Source organism: Lichenostomus cassidix, unplaced genomic scaffold (genome assembly GCF_008360975.1).
Source record: "Lichenostomus cassidix isolate B80296 unplaced genomic scaffold, HeHo_3.0 HiC_scaffold_33, whole genome shotgun sequence".
Classification (NCBI taxonomy): domain Eukaryota; kingdom Metazoa; phylum Chordata; class Aves; order Passeriformes; family Meliphagidae; genus Lichenostomus; species Lichenostomus cassidix.
Window position 1 is genome coordinate 3044075 of NW_028147632.1, and position 18482 is coordinate 3062556.

The 18482-nt window shown below is 57.7% G+C and overlaps 4 protein-coding genes across 9 annotated transcripts in view; 3 read left to right on the forward strand and 1 right to left on the reverse strand.

Annotated features, from left to right (window-relative positions):
• The window catches only part of LOC146421525 (WD repeat-containing protein 46-like), a 19298-nt gene extending 17687 nt beyond the window's left edge, over positions 1–1611 (forward strand). Inside the window, exon 9 of the mRNA XM_085047133.1 lies at positions 1460–1611. Within this exon, the coding sequence (XP_084903259.1) occupies positions 1460–1611 (152 nt within the window). The remainder of the gene's footprint in view (positions 1–1459) is intronic.
• LOC146421512 (C-type lectin domain family 2 member B-like) overlaps positions 1–8403 on the forward strand; it is a 186571-nt gene extending 178168 nt beyond the window's left edge. For all 4 annotated transcript variants that reach the window (XM_085047352.1, XM_085047351.1, XM_085047350.1 and 1 more), the window contains exons 5-6: positions 7394–7494; positions 7587–8403. In XM_085047352.1, the coding sequence (XP_084903478.1) occupies positions 7394–7494; positions 7587–7701 (216 nt within the window). In that variant the 3' untranslated portion in view covers positions 7702–8403. The remainder of the gene's footprint in view (positions 1–7393; positions 7495–7586) is intronic.
• A 1359-nt stretch (positions 8404–9762) lies between these two features.
• RPS18 (ribosomal protein S18) lies at positions 9763–18155 on the reverse strand. 2 transcript variants are annotated; one of them, XM_085047561.1, is made up of 7 exons: positions 18026–18155; positions 15946–16044; positions 13592–13602; positions 13258–13333; positions 12034–12135; positions 10727–10818; positions 9763–9906 (listed from the first exon to the last, which is right to left on the reverse strand). In XM_085047561.1, exons 1-7 carry the CDS (start codon positions 18026–18028, stop codon positions 9831–9833), a joined length of 459 nt encoding a protein of 152 aa, XP_084903687.1. In that variant the 5' UTR covers positions 18029–18155; the 3' UTR covers positions 9763–9830. The 2 variants fall into 2 exon arrangements, with proteins under 2 accessions (XP_084903687.1, XP_084903686.1); XM_085047560.1 differs by lacking the exon at positions 13592–13602 and having other exon boundaries at positions 13258–13344.
• Positions 18042–18482, forward strand: part of VPS52 (VPS52 subunit of GARP complex) — a 100781-nt gene continuing 100340 nt past the window's right edge. For both annotated transcript variants that reach the window (XM_085047558.1, XM_085047559.1), the window contains exons 1-2: positions 18042–18134; positions 18278–18359. In XM_085047558.1, the coding sequence (XP_084903684.1) occupies positions 18117–18134; positions 18278–18359 (100 nt within the window). In that variant the 5' untranslated portion in view covers positions 18042–18116. The remainder of the gene's footprint in view (positions 18135–18277; positions 18360–18482) is intronic.

Below are 18482 nucleotides of genomic sequence, written 5' to 3' on the forward strand. Positions count from 1 at the left end.
GCTCGGGGAGGTGGCATCGGGCTGAGCTCGGAGAGGTGCGTTTGCACTGAGCTCCGAGAGGTGGCATCGGGCTGAGCTCGGAGAGGTGGCATTGCGCCAAGCTCCGGGAAGCGCGATCGCGCTGAGCTCCGAGAGGTGGCATCGAGCTGAGCTTGGAGAGGTGCGTTTGGATTTTCATCGGAGAGCTGGCATCGGGCTGAGCTCGGGGAGGTGGCATTGTGCCAAGTTCGGGGAGGCGGCATAGCGCTGAGCTCAGAGAGGTGCGTTTGGACTGAGCTCAGGGAGCTGGCGTAAGGCTGAGCTCGATGAGGTGGCATCGGCGTGAGCTCGGGGAAGTGCGATCGCGCTGAGCTCAGAGAGGTGCGTTTGGACTGAGCTCGGGGAGCTGGTATCGGGTTGTGCTCCGAGAGGTGGCATTGCGCCAAACTCCAGGAAGTGCGATCACGCTGAGCTCCGAGAGGTGGCATCACGCTGAGCTTGGAGAGGTGGCATCGGGCTGAGCTCGGAGAGGTGGCATTGCGCCAAACTCGGGGAGGTACGATCAGGCTGAGCTCAGGGAGTTGCGATTGGGCTGAGCTCGGGGAGGTGGCACCGTACACAAACTCGGGGAGGTGGCATCGAGCTGAGCTCCGAGAGGTGGCATCGGGCTGAGCTCGGAGAGGTGCGTTTGCACTGAGCTCCGAGAGGTGGCATCGGGCTGAGCTCAGAGAGGTGGCATTGCGCCAAACTCCGGGAAGTGCGATCATGCTGAGCTCCGAGAGGTGGCATCGCGCTGAGCTCGGCGAGGTGGCATCGGGCTGAGCTCGGGGAGGTGGCATGGCGCCAAACTCCGGGAAGTGCGATCACGCTGAGCTCCGAGAGGTGGCATCGCGCTGAGCTCGGCGAGGTGGCATCGCGCTGAGCTCGGCGAGGTGGCATCGGGCTGAGCTCGGGGAGGTGGCATGGCGCCAAACTCGGGGAAGTACACTCACGCTGAGCACTGAGAGGTGACGTCGCGCTGAGCTCGGGGAGGTGTGATCGCACTGAGCTCCGGAAGTTGCGTTTGGACTGAGATCGGAGAGGCGCGATCGGTCTGAGCTCGGGGAGCTGGCATCGAGCTGAGCTTGGAGAGGTGCGTTTAGATTTTCATTGGAGAGTTGGCATCGGGTTGGCATCGGAGAGCTGGCTTAGGGCTGAGCTCAGGGAGGTGGCATCGTGCCAAGCTCGGGGAGGAGGCATAGCGCTGAGCTTAGAGAGGTGCGTTTGCACTGAGCTCCGAGAGGTGGCATCGGGCTGAGATCGGAGAGGTGGCATCGGGCTGAACTTGGAGAGCTGGCATCGCACCCAACTCCGGGAAGTGTGATTGGGCTGAGCTCGGGGAGATGGCATCGTGCCAAACTCGGGTAGGCGGCATGGGGCTGAGCTCGGAGAGGTGCGTTTGGACTGAGCTCAGAGAGGTGGCATTGGGTTGTGCTCCGAGAGGTGGCATTGCGCCACACTCCGGGAAGTGCGATCACGCTGAGCTCCGAGAGGTGGCATTGCGCTGAGCTCGATGAGGCGGCATCACGCCCAACTCGGGGAGGTGTCTTCGGCCTGAGCTCGGGGAGGTGGCATGGCGCCAAACTCGGGTAGGCGGCATCGCGCTGGGCTCAGAGAGGTGCGTTTGGACTCAGCTTGGGGAGCTGGCATTGGGCTGAGCTCGGGGAGTTGCGTTTGGACTGAGATCGGGGAGGTGCGATCAGACTGAGCTTGTGGACCGGCGATCGGGCTGAGCTCGGGGAGGTGGCATCGTGCCAAACTCGGGGAGGTACAATCAGGCTGAGATTGGGGAGGTGCTATCGGTCTGAGCTCAGGGAAGTGACATCACGCTGAGCTCAGGGAGGTGGCATCGGGCTGAGATCGAAGGGTGGCATCGGGCTGAGATCGGAGGGTGGCATCGCGCCAAACTCGGGGAGGTACGATCAGGCTGAGCTCAGGGAGCTGCGGTTGGGCTGAGCTCGGGGAGGTGGCATTGCGCCAATCTCTGGGAAGTGCGATTGGGCTGAGCTCCGAGAGGTGGCGTCGTGCTGAGCTCGGGGAGGTGTGATCGCACTGAGCTCCGGAAGTTGCGTTTGGACTGGGATCGGGGAGGTGCGATCGGTCTGAGCTCTGGGAGCTGGCATCGAGCTGAGCTTGGAGAGGTGCGTTTAGATTTTCATCGGAGAGCTGGCATTGGGTTGTGCTCGGAGAGCTGGCTTAGGGCTGAGCTCAGGGAGCTGCGATTGGGCTGTGCTCGGGGAGGTGGCATCGGGCTGAGATCGGAGAGGTGGCATTGGGCTGAACTTGGAGAGCTGGCATCGCACTCAACTCCGGGAAGTGTGATTGGGCTGAGCTCGGGGAGATGGCTTCGTGCCAAACTCGGGTAGGCGGCATCGGGCTGAGCTCGGAGAGGTGCGTTTGGACTGAGCTCAGAGAGGTGGCATCGGGTTGTGCTCCGAGAGGTGGCATTGCGCCAAACTCCGGGAAGTGCGATCACGCTGAGCTCCGAGAGGTGGCATCGGGCTGAGCTGGGAGAGGTGGCATTGCGCCAAACTCCGGGAAGCGCGATTGCGCTGAGCTCCGAGAGGTGGCATCGCGCTGAGCTCGATGAGGCGGCATCACGCCCAACTCGGGGAGGTGTCTTCGGCCTGAGCTCGGGGAGGTGGCATGGCGCCAAACTCGGGTAGGCGGCATCGCGCTGAGCTCAGAGAGGTGCGTTTGGACTCAGCTTGGGGAGCTGGCATTGGGCTGAGCTCGGGGAGCTGCGATCGGGCTGAGCTCGGGGAGTTGTGTTTGGACTGAGATCAGGGAGGTGCGATCAGACTGAGCTTGTGGAACGGCGATCGGGCTGAGCTCGGGGAGGTGGCATCGCGCCAAACTTGGGGAGGTTCAATCAGGCTGAGCTTGGGGAGGTGCAATCGGTCTGAGCTCAGGGAAGTGACATCACGCTGAGCTCATGGAGGTGGCATCGGGCTGAGATCGAAGAGGTGGCATCGGGCTGAGATCGGAGAGGTGGCATCGGGCTGAGATCGGAGAGATCGGGGAGGTGCGATCGGTCTGAGCTCTGGGAGCTGGCATCGAGCTGAGCTTGGAGAGGTGCGTTTAGATTTTCATCGGAGAGCTGGCATTGGGTTGTGCTCAGAGAGCTGGCTTCGGGCTGAGCTCAGGGAGGTGGCATCGTGCCAAGCTCGGGGAGGAGGCATAGCGCTGAGCTTGGAGAGGTGCGTTTGCACTGAGATCGGAGAGGTGGCATCGGGCTGAGATCGGAGAGGTGGCATCGGGCTGAGATCAGAGAGGTGGCATCGCGCTGAACTCGGAGAGGTGGCATTGTGCCCAACTTCGGGAAGTGTGATTGGGCTGAGCTCGGCGAGGTGGCATCGCACCAAACTCGGGTAAGCAGCATCGGGCTGAGCTCGGAGAGGTGCGTTTGTACTGAGCTCGCAGAGCTGGTATCGGGTTGTGCTCCGAGAGGTGGCATTGCGCCAAACTCTGAGAAGCGCGATCGCGCTGAGCTCCGAGAGGTGACATCGGCCTGAGCTCGGGGAGGTGGCATCGGCATGAGCTCTGGGACGTGAGATCGCGCTGAGCTCGGAGAGGTGCGTTTGGACAGAGCTCAGGGAGCTGGTATCGGGTTGTCGTAGGAGAGGTGGCATTGCGCCAAACTCCGGGAAGTGCGATCACGCTGAGCTCCGAGAGGTGGCATCGAGCTGAGCTTGGGGAGGTGGCATCGGGCTGAGATTGAAGAGGTGGCATCGCGCCAAACTCGGGGAGGTACGATCAGGATGAGCTCGGGGAGGTGCAGTCGGTCTGAGGTCGGGGAAGTGACATCACGCTGAGGTCGGGGAGGTGGCATCAGGCTGAGCTCGGGAAGGTGGCATGGTGCCAAACTCCGGGAGGTACAATCAGGCTGAGCTCTGAGGGGTGACGTCGCGCTGAGCTCGGGGAGGTGTGATCGCACTGAGCTCCGGAAGTTGCGTTTGGACTGAGATCGGGGAGGCGTGATCGGTCTGAGCTCGGGGAGCTGGCATCGAGCTGAGCTTGGAGAGGTGCGTTTAGATTTTCATTGGAGAGTTGGCATTGGGTTGTGCTCAGAGAGCTGGCTTAGGGCTGAGCTCAGGGAGGTGGCATCGTGCCAAGCTCGGGGAGGAGGCATCGCGCTGAGCTTGGAGAGGTGCGTTTGGACTGAGCTCCGAGAGGTGGCATCGGGCTGAGATCGGAGAGGTGGCATCGGGCTGAGCTCGATGAGGCGGCATCACGCCCAACTCGGGGAGGTGTCTTCGGCCTGAGCTCAGGGATGTGGCATGGCGCCAAACTCGGGTAGGCGGCATCGCGCTGAGCTCAGAGAGGTGCGTTTGGACTCAGGTTGGGGAGCTGGCATCGGGTTGTCGTCGGAGAGGTGGCATTGCGCCAAACTCCGGGAAGTGCGATCACGCTGAGCTCCGAGAGGTGGCATCGAGCTGAGCTTGGGGAGGTGGCATCGGGCTGAGATTGAAGAGGTGGCATCGCGCCAAACTCGGGGAGGTACGATCAGGCTGAGCTTGGGGAGGTGCAATCCGTCTGAGCTCAGGGAAGTGACATCACGCTGAGCTCGGGGAGGTGGCATCGGACTGAGCTCGGGGAGGTGGCATCGGGCTGAGCTCGGGAAGGTGGCATCGGGCTGAGCTCGGAGAGGTGGCATTGCACCCAACTCAGAGAGGTGGCACCGTGCCAAACTCGGGGTGGCGGCATCGGGTGAACTCGGAGAGGTGGCATTGCGCCAAACTCCGGGAAGTACGATTGGGCTGAGCTCGGAGAGCTGGTGTCACGCTGAGCTCGGGAGGTGGCTTCGAGCTGAGCTTGGAGAGGTGCGTTTGGACTGAGCTCGGGGAGGTGGCATCGGGCTTAGCTCTGGGAGAAGGCATTGCGCTGAGCTCGGGGAGGCGGCGGAGCTCGGAGAGGCTGTCCCAGCGCAGGTGGGAGCCGCGCTGCCTTGTGCCGGGGCTCGGGGCTCGCTGCGGGCGGATGGAGGGGATGCAGGGGGCGGCAGGGGGGCTGTGGCGGCTTCCTTCTCCCGTCTCCCTCCCTCCCTCCCTCCCTGGCTGTGGTGCCGTGTTACCGCTGGCCTGAGGCCGCTGAGGGAGCGGCTGCCCGCGGTCTCCTTGCCGCCGCTGCCGGAGCAGGAGGCGGTGCCGGAGCAGCGCTGACTCGTCCCGCTCGCTGTGGGTCGCACAGAACAGAAGAGCGCAGAACAGAACAGCACATCACAGTGCCATTCCCGGGACTGTTCCCGGCCATGCGGCACTGGTGTGGGCACCCCTGGTGCACCGGGAGATGATGCAAAGGGCTGGCAGGGGATGGAAGGAACTTGAGTGTTTCTGCCAAGCCAAGCACTCTGGAGGAGAAAGAGCAGCTTGGGGCATTCTGCAGATCCCCGTCCCATTGTCTCGTTCACACATTCCCTGCCAGGCTCTGCCTCTTGTCTCAACCATGTACCGACCTGGCGCTGCAGCGCTCGCTGTCCCTGAGCTGCAACCCTCAGCACAGGGCATGCAGGGGACAATGCTGAGCCCCTCAGGGCTGCTGGTTCTTTTCTTGCCCCCCGGCAGGCTGAGCCCGATCCGCAGCTGCCCTGTTCCCGCACTCGGCAGCTCCCGGGCACTGTCCCTAACTGTCCCTGCCTGTCCCTAACTGTCCCTGCCTGTCCCAGCCCGGAGCTGCACAACCAGAGGGGTTGGGGCTGCAGGGCCGAGCTGGGCCCGGAGCTCTCTGACACTGTGTTTGTGTCCCCAGGTGCTGCCGGGGAGCAGAGACAGGGCAGGGCTGAGCTGGCAGTGCCTTCCAGAGCCAGCACCAGCCGGGACCTCTCATCATGAGCCCCCCAGTCGGCCAGGACTGTGGCTGTAAAAGCGCAATGGATGATGGACTCGGTGTTTGTGTACCATCAGTGCTGATGTCTCGGGAGCAAGATGTCTCTTCCAAGTGTGCACTGAGTCAAGATGTGAAGAGTGGATTCTGCCCTGGGGATGGAGAGGCTGCTGGGGACTTCCTTCAGGTGCCACATCCTCTTGGTGAGGAGCAGAGCCACGACAGCTGTATGTCTGTAAGGAGCCAAGGGAAGGAGAGTGGCTCCAGCTATGGCTCCAGCTCTGGGAGGCCAGAGGAGCAGCAGAATGCTGAGCACGGGTCAGGAACTGAGCAGACAGAGCTGCCTTGGATGCCACATCCTGCTGAGCACAACCAGAGAGATTTGATTTGTCAGTCTGAAATGAGACCAAGGAAGGATGAAGCTGCTGTTGAGATTCCCGAGGATGCCCTGGGTGCCCAGAATGGATCAGCAACCAGAGGGACAGGATTGCCTCAGCTGCCAGACCCTGCTGGGCACAGGCAGGGAGAAGCTGCTTCTCTGTTGGGGCAGAGTGAATCCCAGCCCAGGAATGGCATTGGAGAGAAGTGCCAGGATGGATCAGCAATGGGAGTCACACACAGAAAGAGCCTCAGGAGATATCTGGGTGAGTGCAGGGCCAGCGCTGTGGCCTCTAGGGAGGGGACAATGGGCAGTGTGAGCCCAGGAGCACAGGGCTGGCAGGGTGTGGCTGTGTCCAGGGCTCTGGAAGAGGCCTGGTGCTCTGCTGGACTGACAGCCCTGGCCCTGGGCAGTTCTGCTGCCCTGGCTGTCCCCACACCTGTGTCCCTTGTCCCTGTTCGTGCTGCCAGCTCAGTGAGTGGCACACGGGCTGAGGGTCCCTGCTGTGCTCCCCGGGCGTCGGGTGGGGATGTGAGGGCTGGGCCTGCTCAGGACAGCTCCATGCTCACGGCCTGCGGCTCTTTCCAGCTCCTGCTGAGTGGATCAGATCCCATCCCGTGCTCACCCTGGCTGTGCTGACTCTGCTCCTGCTCCTGGCTGTGGCTCTGGCGGTGTCCTTGGCTGCTGTGTCAGGTAAGGAGGAGCAGCAGCCTCAGCCCAACTCGGGGCACTGCGGGCTCACTGCTCCCTCACGGCCGGGATCGTCCCTCAGCCCCGCTCTGACCAATCAGCGCGCGGGAGAGCGAGGAGTGACGGCTGAATCAGCCAATCGCTGGGATGGGGGAATTTGAGCGGGAAAACCAGCCAATGGGAGCTCGGGCTGCTCTGTGAGGGGAGAATGCTCAGACCCTCTGTTCGCTCTGCAGTGAAAATGCACACTCAGTCGGCCTGTCCCGATGACTGGGTTGGGTACAATGGGATCTGCTACTTCCTTTCAACGGATCGTCTCTCCTGGGATCATGCTAAGGCTCGGTGCTCCAAGCTCGGGGCCTCCCTGGCTGTGCTCAGTGACAAGGAAATGGTGAGTGAGGGGTTTGGGGTGGCTGAGGGGAGCCTGGAGAGCTCCTGGGCCAGGGCTGCAGCTCTCACTACTGGCTTGTCTCTCTTTCCCAGGAGTTCTTCTTCCGTGTCTTCAAGAACGACGATTACTGGCTCGGGCTGCACAGACAGGACCAGCGGCTGCAGTGGGTGGATGGCAGCAACTTCAACTCCTCGTGAGTGCTGGGGGCACAGGCAGGGCCTGGGGGGCACAGGGGTACAAGGTGTCCCCCTGAGGTTCCAGCACTGTCTCTGCTTTTTCCTGCAGGGTCGAGGTCCGGGGCAATGCAGACTGTGTGCACCTGGCTGAGAATTATCTCGGGAGACAGCCCTGCTCAAGTGACATGCAGTATATCTGCAGCAGACCCCAAACTCAGCTGTGACAGAGGATAGAGGAACAATCTTCTCCATGCTGGGCAGTCAAAGGTTCATTTCTTACTCCCCATCATGGGGATTTCCTTCCTCAGCCACAGTGTCTGCCTTGCACTGATGCTCAGGGTCATCGCACTGTTTTCATGATCATGTCAGTGCCTCTGCTCAGGGTCACCTCAGGTTCTGATCTCATGATCACCTCAGTGCCTTATCTGCAGGAGATGAACCTGCAGGGGGAGGAGATGATGAGGAAGCTGATCTGTGGCTGCTTTGCCTGGGGCTGGGGGTTTGTTTCTCCTTCTGCAACCATTCCAGAACTCCTCCTGTTTCTCTTACCCTCCATTTTTCTACAGTGATCTTTTCTATATATATGGATATAATGGTGATTTCTAACACGTTCTCCTGACACTCTATTTCTACACTAATCTTGCACATTTACATTGATCTACTGCTTTGCTTACAGACTATAAAGAGGTGCTTCATATGAGTGTGACCTTCTTGGGTGTGAAGTACTAATAATGCCAAGGTGTGGATTTAACCCCACCTGGGCCATTTCCTTAAGGGCTTGAATCAATCCTTGCAGGTCCCTTCCAACTCAGAGCATGGTTTGAGATGTCCCTGTGTGACCTCCATCACTATTTATGGTCCCAGTGTTGCTGTTGGTATTTCCTGCCTTATGGTATTACTTTTTAAATAAAAGCTAATCAAGTCCACGCTGTCCCTCGTGTCCCCTGAGCACCTGCAGCCCTGTCCCTTGCCCTGCTGCCCCTGCCCCGGGGGCTTCAGCCGAGCCAGAGCCTCTTCCCAGTGCTCCCAGTGCTCCCAGTCTGCCCGTGCAGCCTCCAGCAGCCAGCGAGGCCTTCAGCTGGGCCGGCAGAGAGGAGCTGCTGGAGCTCCCAAATCAGTTTGGTTCTGTTTGTCCTTCCCAGCCTGGGGAACAACGATTTGGGAGTTTTCTGCCCAAACGCTGTCCGTTCCTCCGCTCAGCCCGAGGGTTTTGGGGAGATTTTGGCTTTTTGGGGGAAATGAAAGCGATGTGGGGACAAGGCGGGATTGTCCCTCAGAGCAGCTCTGGCCAATCAGAGCGCGAGGATGAGGAGTGGCGGGAGATTCGGCCAATCAAAAGGAGCAGTGGTGTTCGGGCGGGAACATGAGCCAATGGGAGCAAGGGGCGGGCTTAGGCACATCCGTGAGGGGCTCGAATCTCCCTGGTCCGTTCATCAAAATGGTGGGGCAGGAACGACAGCCTGGAATGTCCCGGGCTGGGCAGGAGGGCGAGGAACCGCTGTGGTGAGTCCGGGATGGAGCAGAGAGCTCCCTGCAGCCCCGGCAGGAGCCCAGGCCGGAGCAGAGATAGCTGAGAGAGACCCTGAGCCCGTGGGAAGCCCCTCAGAGCCATGGCAGTTGCTCCCAGCGGGACTTGTGTGGGATCCCCGCTGGAGCAGCCTGTTCCTGAGGGATTGTGTCCCCTGGAGGGACCCCAGGCTGGAGCAGGACAAGGATTCCTCTGCCTGAGGGGAGGAATGACCTGCCCTGACTGTAACCTCCTGCCCTGTGTTACCGGTAGGAATTATTTTACTTCTCATTCTCTTGCTGTGATTTGATAATCCATTCAATTAATTTCACCGAGTCAGGCGTGTTGTGCTCGTGACCAGTGAGGGATGTCTCCCCGTCCTTCACCAAACCCTCAAGCCTTTTTTTCCCTTTTTTTTGTTCCCTGCCCAGGGCAAGGAGTGACAAAATGGGGCAGAAAGGCCGTGAGGGCAAAGGCGCCATTTTGCTGAAGGGCAAGGCTGGCATTGAGTAAAGGATGGGCGCCATGTTGTTTGTGGGCAGCTACAGCGGAAAATCCGCTTTTATTCCTGAAAAATCCATTTCTATACCAAAATTCCACTTCCATCTCCTAAAATCTCACTTCATTTCCAAAAAGCATCTGTTTGACTCCCTCCAAAACCCCTTGTATCCCAAAAAACCCTACTTTTAGCCCCCAAAATCTCCTTCCATTCCCAAAAAACCTCACTCTCATTCCCAAAGAATTGAGGGAAAACTCCTTTTCCCCCCAAAAAATCCACTTCTCAGTTCTAAAAACTCTTTTATTCCTAGAATTCCCAAAATCCACAATATTCCACCTCTTTTTCCTTTATTTTTTCTTGGACACTCCCACAGTTCTCCCGCGACGCCCAGTGGTCTTGGTGTGCTGACCTCGCACCCTCAGCCTGGAAAAAAGGGGAAAATTGGGATTTTAACCCAAAAATTCCTGCGATTTTGGGGGATTTTTGGTGGTTTTGGGATTGTGGTTTCCTGGCTGAAAAAAGGGGAAAATTGGGATTTTACCCCAAAATCTTTGGGGATTTTGGGTAATTTTTGAGTTTTTTGGGGTTGTAGATCACTGGCTGAGAAAAGGGGAAAATTAGGATTTTACCCCTAAATTTCTGCAATTTTGGGCAATTTTTGGGTTTTTTGGGATTGTGGTTTCCTGGCTGAAAAAAGGGAAAATTGGGATTTTACCCCAAAATTCCTGCAATTTTGGACAATTTTTGGGATTGTGGATTCCTGGTTGAAAAAAGGGGAAAAATTGGGATTTTACCCCAAAATTTTGGGGATTTTGGGCAATTTTTGGTGGTTTTGGGATTGTGGATTCCTGGTTGAAAAAAGGGAAAAATTGGGATTTTACCCTAAAATTCCTGCAATTTTGGGCAATTTTTGGGTTTTTTGGGATTGTCGATTTCCAGGCTGAAAAAAGGGAAAAATTGGAGTTTTTACCCCAAAATCTTTGGGGATTTTGTGCAATTTTTGGTGGTTTTGGGATTGTGGATTTCCAGGCTGAAAAAAGGGAAAAATTGGAGTTTTTACCCCAAAATTCCTGGGATTTTGGGGAACTTTTGGGATTGCAGATTCCAGGCTGAGAAAAGGGGAAAATTAGGATTTTACCCCAAAATTTTTGGGGATTTTGGGCAATTTTTGGGTTTTTTGGGATTGTGGAATTCCCGGAATTGCTGGAATTTCCCAGAATTTCCCCCAAATCGCTGTTTTTACCCCCAGAAGTGGCGCAGGCCGCGGTGAGCTCTGATCTTCTTCAGACGCTCCAGATCCTCACGGAGTTTGTTGTCCAAGCCGTTGGCCAAAACCTGGGAAAAATGGGAAAAATGGGTTAATATGGGGAAAAGGGAAAAAAGGGGGAAAAAACCCAAGAAAATCAAAGGAAGAAAAGGGGGAAGAAAGGGCGGAAAAGGAAAAAAGGGGGATATAATGAGGGGGCAAAAGGGGAAAATAGAAGAAAAAAGGGAAATAATGAAGGAAAAAAGGGAAAAAATGGGGGGGAAAGGGGATGGAAAGGACAAAAAATGAGGGAAAAAAGGGAACTAATGGGCAAATAGAGGGAAAAGGAGAATAAATGGGAAATAATGGAGGGAAAAGAGAGGAAAATGGGGAAAAAATGGAAAGAAAAGTGGGGGGCAAATGGGGCCAAGGTAAGAAAAGGGATGAAAATGGGGAAAAAAGGGGGTTGAAGCCACATGTGGCACGTGAGGTGGCAGCAGGTGACATCAGGGGACACACCTGGGGGTATTTGGAGCCGCTTTAGGGACAGCAGGTGACACTTGGGAACATCTGGGGGACACACCTGAGAGGATTTGGGATGGCCTGGGCCAGGTGAGGTGACATGTGAGGACACCTGGGGCCATTTTGGGGGGAAACTGGGTCATTTTGGGGCCAGCAGGTGACATTTAGGGACAGTTTGTGGCCAGCAGGTGACACCTGGGGCAATTTTGGGGGGGGGATTTAGGTCATTTTGAGGCCAGCAGGTGACACTTGGGGGTATTTTTGGGGGATTTGGGTCATTTTGGGGCCATTTTGGGGGGGATTTGGGTCATTTTATGGCCAGCAGGTGACATTTGGGCCCATTTTTGGGGGTATTTGAGCCAATTGCGAGGGGATTTGGGTCATTTTATGGCCAGCAGGTGACACTCGGGGACAGCTGGGCCTGGTGAGGTGACATCTGGGGACATTTTTGGGGGAATTTGGGCCAATTTTTGGGGATTTGGGTCATTTTGGGGCCAGCAGGTGACACTTGGGGACAGTTTGGGGTCAGCAGATGACATTTGGGGACAGTCTGGAGACACCAGGTCATATTTGGGGCCATTTTGGGGGGAATTTGGGCCATTTTTTGGGGGATTTGGGTCATTTTGGGGCCATTATAGGGGGAATTTGGGTCATTTTATGGTCAGCAGGTGACACTTGGGGCCATTTTAGGGGGAATTTGGGTCATTTTAGGGCCAGCAGGTGACACTTGGGGACAGTTTGGGGCCAGCAGGTGACACTTGGGGACATTTTTGGGGACCCACCTGGGAGTATTTGCCGTCCTTGACGTCCTTCTGCCGGTTGAGGAACCAGTCGGGGATTTTGTACTGCCGAGGGTTCTGCATGATGGTGATCACCCTCTCCACCTGGGGACAGTGACAGTCACACACCTGGGGACACCTGGTGGCCCCAAAAATCCCACATTGTCCCCAAAATGCTGAATGTTGGGCAAAAATCATGAAAATTGCAACCAAACTGCACTAAAAATGGCTGAAATGGAGCTAAAAATGGCCTAAAATGTCTCTAAAACCAGCCTGGAATGACCTGAAAATGTCCCTAAAGTCCCCAAATGTGTCCCTGAAGTGTCCCTAAGATGTCCCCAAACCCCTTGTCACCAAATGCCACAAATTGGGCCAAAAATCCTAGAAATTGCAACCAAATGGCACTAAAAATGGCTGAAATGGAGCTAAAAATGGCCTAAAATGCCTCTAAAAACAGCCTGGAATGACCTAAAAGTGTCCCCAAATCTGTCCCTGAAGTGTCCCCAAGGTGTCCCCAAACCCTTTGTCACCAAATCCCACAAATTGGGCCAAAAATCCCCAAAACTGCACCCTAATCACCTAAAAATGATCCCCAAGTCCCCGAAAAACGTCCCCAAATCACCCTGAATTGTCCCCAAAACCACTCAAAGTGTCCCCAAATCCTTTCAAACCATCCCAAAACTGTCCCCAAATCCTCCTCAGAGTGTCCCCACAGTGTCCCTGATGTCCCCAAGGTGTCACCTCATCCTCAGTGAGCTCCCTGGTGCGCTTGGTCTGACTGGTGTCACCCCAAAGTGTCCCCAAACCCCCTCAAAGTGTCCCCAAATCCCCTCAAACCACCCCAAATCCCCCCAAAACTATCCCCAGAGTCCCCAAAAGTGTCCCCATGATGTCCCCAAGTGTCACCTCATCCTCGGTGAGCTCCCTGGTGCACTTGGTCAGGTCGATGTCACCCCAAATCAACCCCAAAGTGTCCCCAAACTCCCTTAAAATGTCCCCAAATACCCTCAAACCACCCCAACCCCTCCCAAAAGTGTCCCCAAGATGTCCCCAAGGTGTCACCTCATCCTCAGTGAGCTCCCCAGCACATTTGATCTGACTGGTGTCACCCCAAAGTGTCCCAAAACTCCCTCGAAGTGTCCCCAAATCCCCTCAAACCACCCCAAATCCCCCCAAAACTATCCCCAGAGTCCCCAAAAGTGTCCCCAAGATGTCCCCAAGTGTCACCTCGTCCTCGGTGAGCTCCCCGGCGCGCTTGGTCAGGTCGATGTCAGCTTTGCGCAGAACCACGTGGGCATAGCGCCTGCCAACGCCCTGAGGGGACACAGAGTGACAGTGAGGGGACAGGGAGGGGACAGAGGGTGACAAACAGCCCAGCAGTGTCCCCAGAACCACGTGGGCATAGCGCCTGCCAACGCCCTGAGGGGACAGCGAGGGGACAGCAGGTGACAAACAGCCCAGCAGTCTCCAGAGGGACAGTGAGGGGACAGAGGGTGACAAACACCCAGCAGTGTCCCCAGAGTGTTTCCAGAGTGTCCCCAGCACCACGTGGGCATAGTGCCGCCCCACGCCCTGAGGGGACAGAGGGTGACAAACAGCCCAGCAGTCTCCAGAGGGACAGTGAGGGGACAGAGGGTGACAAACACCCAGCAGCGTCCCCAGAGTGTCCCTAAAGTGTCCCCAGCACTGCCTCCCCACGCCTTGCAGGGACAGTGAGGTGACAGACACCCCAGAGTGTCCCCAATGTCCCCAGCACTGCCTCCCCACACCCTGCAGGGACAGTGAGGGGACAAAGGGTGACAAACACCCCAGAATGTCCCCAGAGTGTCCCTAAGTGTCCCCAGCACTTCCTCCTAACACCCTGTGGGGACACAAGGGGTGACAGGGAGAGGACAACAGGTGACAAACATCCCCAGCACTGTCCCCAAGTGTCCCCAGCACTGCCTTCCCACACCCTGTGGGGACACCGAGATGACAGAGAGTGACAAACAGCCCAGCAGTGTCCCCAGCAGTGTCCCCAGCACCATGTGGGCATAGCACCTCCCCACACCCTGTGGGGACACTGGGGGTGACAGTGAGGGGACAGCAGGTGACAAACAGCCAGCAGTGTCCCCTGAGGGGACAGCAGGTGACAAACACCCCAGAGTGTCCCCTGAGGGTACAGCAGGTGACAAACACCCCAGCAGTGTCCCCAGCACTGCCTCCCCACACGCTGCAGTGACACCAGTGGTGGCAATGAGGTGACAAACACCCCAGCAGTGTCCCCAAGTGTCCCCAGCACTGCTTCTCCACACCCTGCGGGGACACAAGGGGTGACAGTGAGGGGACAGCAGGTGACAAACAGCCAGCAGTGTCCCCTGAAGGGACAGCAGATGACAAACACCCCCAGCGGTGTCCCCAATGTCCCCAGCGGTGTCCCCACTGTCCCCAGCGGTGTCCCCAAGGGGATAGCAGGTAACCAACACCCCCAGCAGTGTCCCCAATGTCCCCAGCAGTGTCCCCTGAGGTGACAGAGGGTGTCAAACACCCCAACAGTGTCCCCAGCAGTGTCCCCAATGTCCCCAGCAGTGCCCCCAATGTTCCCAGCAGTGTCCCCAAAGTCCCCAGTGGTGTCCCCAATGTCCCCAGCTGTGTCCCCTGAGGTGACAGAGGGTGACAAACACCCCCAGCAGTGTCCCCAGAGGTGTCCCCAGCGATGTCCCCAATATCCCCAGAGTGTCCCCTGAGGTGACAGAGGGTGACAAACACCCCAGCAGTGTCCCCAATGTCCCCAGTGTGTCCTCAATGTCCCCAGCAGTGTCCCCACTGTCCCCAGCGGTGTCCCCAGAGGGGATAACAGGTAAACAACACCCCCAGCGGTGTCCCCGATGTCCCCAGAGTGTCCCCTGAGGTGACAGAGAGTGACAAACACCCCAGCAGTGTTCCCTGAGGGGATAGCAGGTGACAAACACCCCCAGCAATGTCCCCAGAGTGTCCCTGATGTCCCCAGCAGTGTCCCCAATGGTGTCCCCAATGTCCCCAGCGTGTCCCCAATGTCCCCAGCGTGTCCCCAATGTCCCCAGAGTGTCCCCAATGTCCCCAGCGTGTCCCCAATGTCCCCAGAGTGTCCCCAATGTCCCCAGAGTGTCCCCAATGTCCCCAGAGTGTCCCCAATGTCCCCAGCGGTGTCCCCAATGTCCCCAGCGTGTCCCCAATGTCCCCAGAGTGTCCCCAATGTCCCCAGCGGTGTCCCCAATGTCCCCAGCGTGTCCCCAATGTCCCCAGCGGTGTCCCCAATGTCCCCAGCGTGTCCCCAATGTCCCCAGCGGTGTCCCCAATGTCCCCAGCGGTGTCCCCAGCATGTCCCCAGCGGTGTCCCCAATGTCCCCAGCGGTGTCCCCAATGTCCCCAGCGGTGTCCCCAATGTCCCCAGCAGTGTCCCCAGCATGTCCCCAGCGGTGTCCCCAATGTCCCCAGTGTGTCCCCAATGTCCCCACAGTGTCCCCAATGTCCCCAGCGGTGTCCCCAATGTCCCCAGCGTGTCCCCAATGTCCCCAGCGGTGTCCCCAATGTCCCCAGCGGTGTCCCCAGAGGGGATAACAGGTAAACAACACCCCCAGCGGTGTCCCCAATGTCCCCAGCGGTGTCCCCAATGTCCCCAGAGTGTCCCCAATGTCCCCAGAGTGTCCCCAATGTCCCCAGCGGTGTCCCCAATGTCCCCAGAGTGTCCCCAATGTCCCCAGAGTGTCCCCAATGTCCCCAGCAGTGTCCCCACTGTCCCCCATGTCCCCAGCAGTGTCCCCAATGTCCCCAGCGGTGTCCCCAGAGGGGATAGCAGGTAACCAACACCCCCAGCATGTCCCCAATGTCCCCAGAGTGTCCCCAATGTCCCCAGCAGTGTCCCAGCGGTGTCCCCAGCGGTGTCCCCGCTGTCACCTTGATGGCGGTGATGGCGAAGGCGATCTTGCGGCGCCCATCGATGTTGGTGTTGAGAACTCGCAGGATGTGTTGGAACTTCTCGGGGATCACCAGCGACTGCGGGGACAGCAGGGGACACTCAGGGGTGGCACTGGGCTGGGGACACTTTTAGAGAGGTTGGGGACAGTTTGGGGAAGTTGGGACACTTTTAGGGGAGATCTGGGACACTTTTAGGGAGGTTGTGGATAATTTTAGGGAGGTTGGGGACATTTTTAGGGAGGTTTGGGACACTTTTAGAGAGGTTGGGGACATTTTTAGGGAGGTTTGGGACAATTTTAGGGAGGTTGGGGACATTTTTAGGGAGGTTGGGGACATTTTTAGGGAGGTTGGGGACACTTTTAGGGAGGCTGGGAACAGTTTCAGAGAGGTTTGGGACAATTTTAGGGAGGTTGGGGACACTTTTAGAGAGGTTGGGGACACCTTGGGGACAGTTTGGGAAGGTTGGGACACTTTTAGGGAGGTTGGGGACAATTTTAGGGAGGTTGGGGACAGTTTGGGGAAGTTGGGACACTTTTAGGGGAGGTCTGGGACACTTTTAGGGAGGTTGTGGATAATTTTAGGGAGGTTGGGGACATTTTTAGGGAGGTTTGGGACACTTTTAGAGAGGTTGGGGACATTTTTAGGGAGGTTTGGGACAATTGTAGGGAGGTTGGGGACAGTTTGGGGACAGTTCGGGAAGGTTGGGACACTTTTAGGGAGACTGGGAACAGTTTCAGAGAGGTTTGGGACATTTTTAGGGAGGTTTGGGACCCTTTTAGAGAGGTTGGGGACAGTTTCAGAGAGGTTTGGGAAAATTTTAGGGAGGTTGGGGACATTTTTAGGGAGGTTTGGGACACCTTGGGGACAGTTTGGGGACTCTTTCAGGGAAGTTGGGGACATTTTTAGGAAGGTTTAGGACAGTTTGAGGGAGGTTTGGGACAATTTTAGGGAGGTTGGGGACAATTTTAGGGAGGTTTGGGGACACCTTGGGGACAGTTTGGGAAGGTTGGGACACTTTTAGGGAGGCTGGGGACAATTTCAGAGAGGTTTGGGACAATTGTAGGGAGGTTGGGGACATTTTTAGGGAGGTTCGGGACACTTTTAGGGAGGTTGGAGACACCTTTGGGAAGGTTTGGGACACCTTGGGGACAGTTTGGGAAGGTTGGGACACTTTTAGGGAGGCTGGGAAGAGTTTCAGAGAGGTTTGGGACACTTTTAGGGAGGTTGGGGACAGTTTTAGGGAGGTTGGGGACATTTTTAGGGAGGTTTGGGGACACCTTTGGGGAGGTTTGGGACACCTTGGGGACACTTTCAGGGAGGTTGGGGACATTTTTAGGGAGGTTGGGGACACCTTGTGGACAGTTCGGGAAGCTTGGGACACGGTTGGGGACACTTTTGGGAAGGCTAGGGACAATTTTAGGATGGCTAGGGACACTTTTGGGGAGGTTGGGGACATTTTTGGGGAGGTTGGGGACATTTTTGGGGAGGTTGGGGACATTTTTGGGGAGGTTGGGGACACTTTTGGGGAGGCTGGGGACACTTTTGGGGAGGCTGGGGACACTTTTGGGGAGGTTGAGGACACTTTTAGGGGGGTTGAAAGCACGTAGAAGGCATTGGGGACACTTTAGGGACAGTTTTAGGGAGGTTGGGGACAGTTTGAAGGGTTTGGGGACAGTTCTAGGGAGGTTGGGGACACTTTTATCGGGCCAATCCTGAGGGGATTTGGGGACAGAGTGACAGCAGAGCAGGACACGAGCGGTGCCACCACCCAGGGGTGTCCCACACCCCACCCGCGGTGCCACCACCCCTCCCGGGCCTTGGGGACAATCGGGACAGTCGCAGTGCCACCGTGAGGCGCCATGAGGGGAGCCAAGGCCGCCATGACGCCTACCGGGGGCGGGTCGGATATTCGCTCCCCTGCCGCCGCCATCGCCCCGCGCCGCCGCGCCATTCCCGCCCCGCCGCGTCCCTCAGCCCCTCCACCATCTCCGCGCTCCCTCCCCGCCGCCCGCCGCCCTCTCCCCGCCCCGATGGCGGCGGATCCCCGCCGCGCTCTCACCATGGCTGCACCTCCGCGCGGCTCTGCCGGGGGAAGAAGAAGGAGAAGCCGGAAGTGACGTCACCGCGTCGCCTCACCGTGCGTCAAGAAGATGGCGGCGCAGGCGGAGGTACCGCCGGGAGCGGGAGAGGTTTGGGGGATTTCTGCTTTATTTTACATTCTTTTGGGATTTCCTGTGGAGACTTTGGGGTTTTTCGGGGCGGCGGAGGCTGTGGGGGCGGTGAGGGCGCCGCTGACCGTGCCGTGCCGCAGGTGGGAGCGCTGCCGGCGCCGCTGGAGGCAGAGCTGGAGGCCGAGCTGGACCTGGACGGCGCGGAGCTGGACGAGGTGGATGGTAAGAGGCAGTGTGGCTTCACTGATTAATTAAATTGAGCGTTAATTTGTCGAGACGCGGAAGACTTGAACGCCCAATGTGAGTGTACAGCAAGCTTCGGTTTATTGAGTTTCAGCATACATG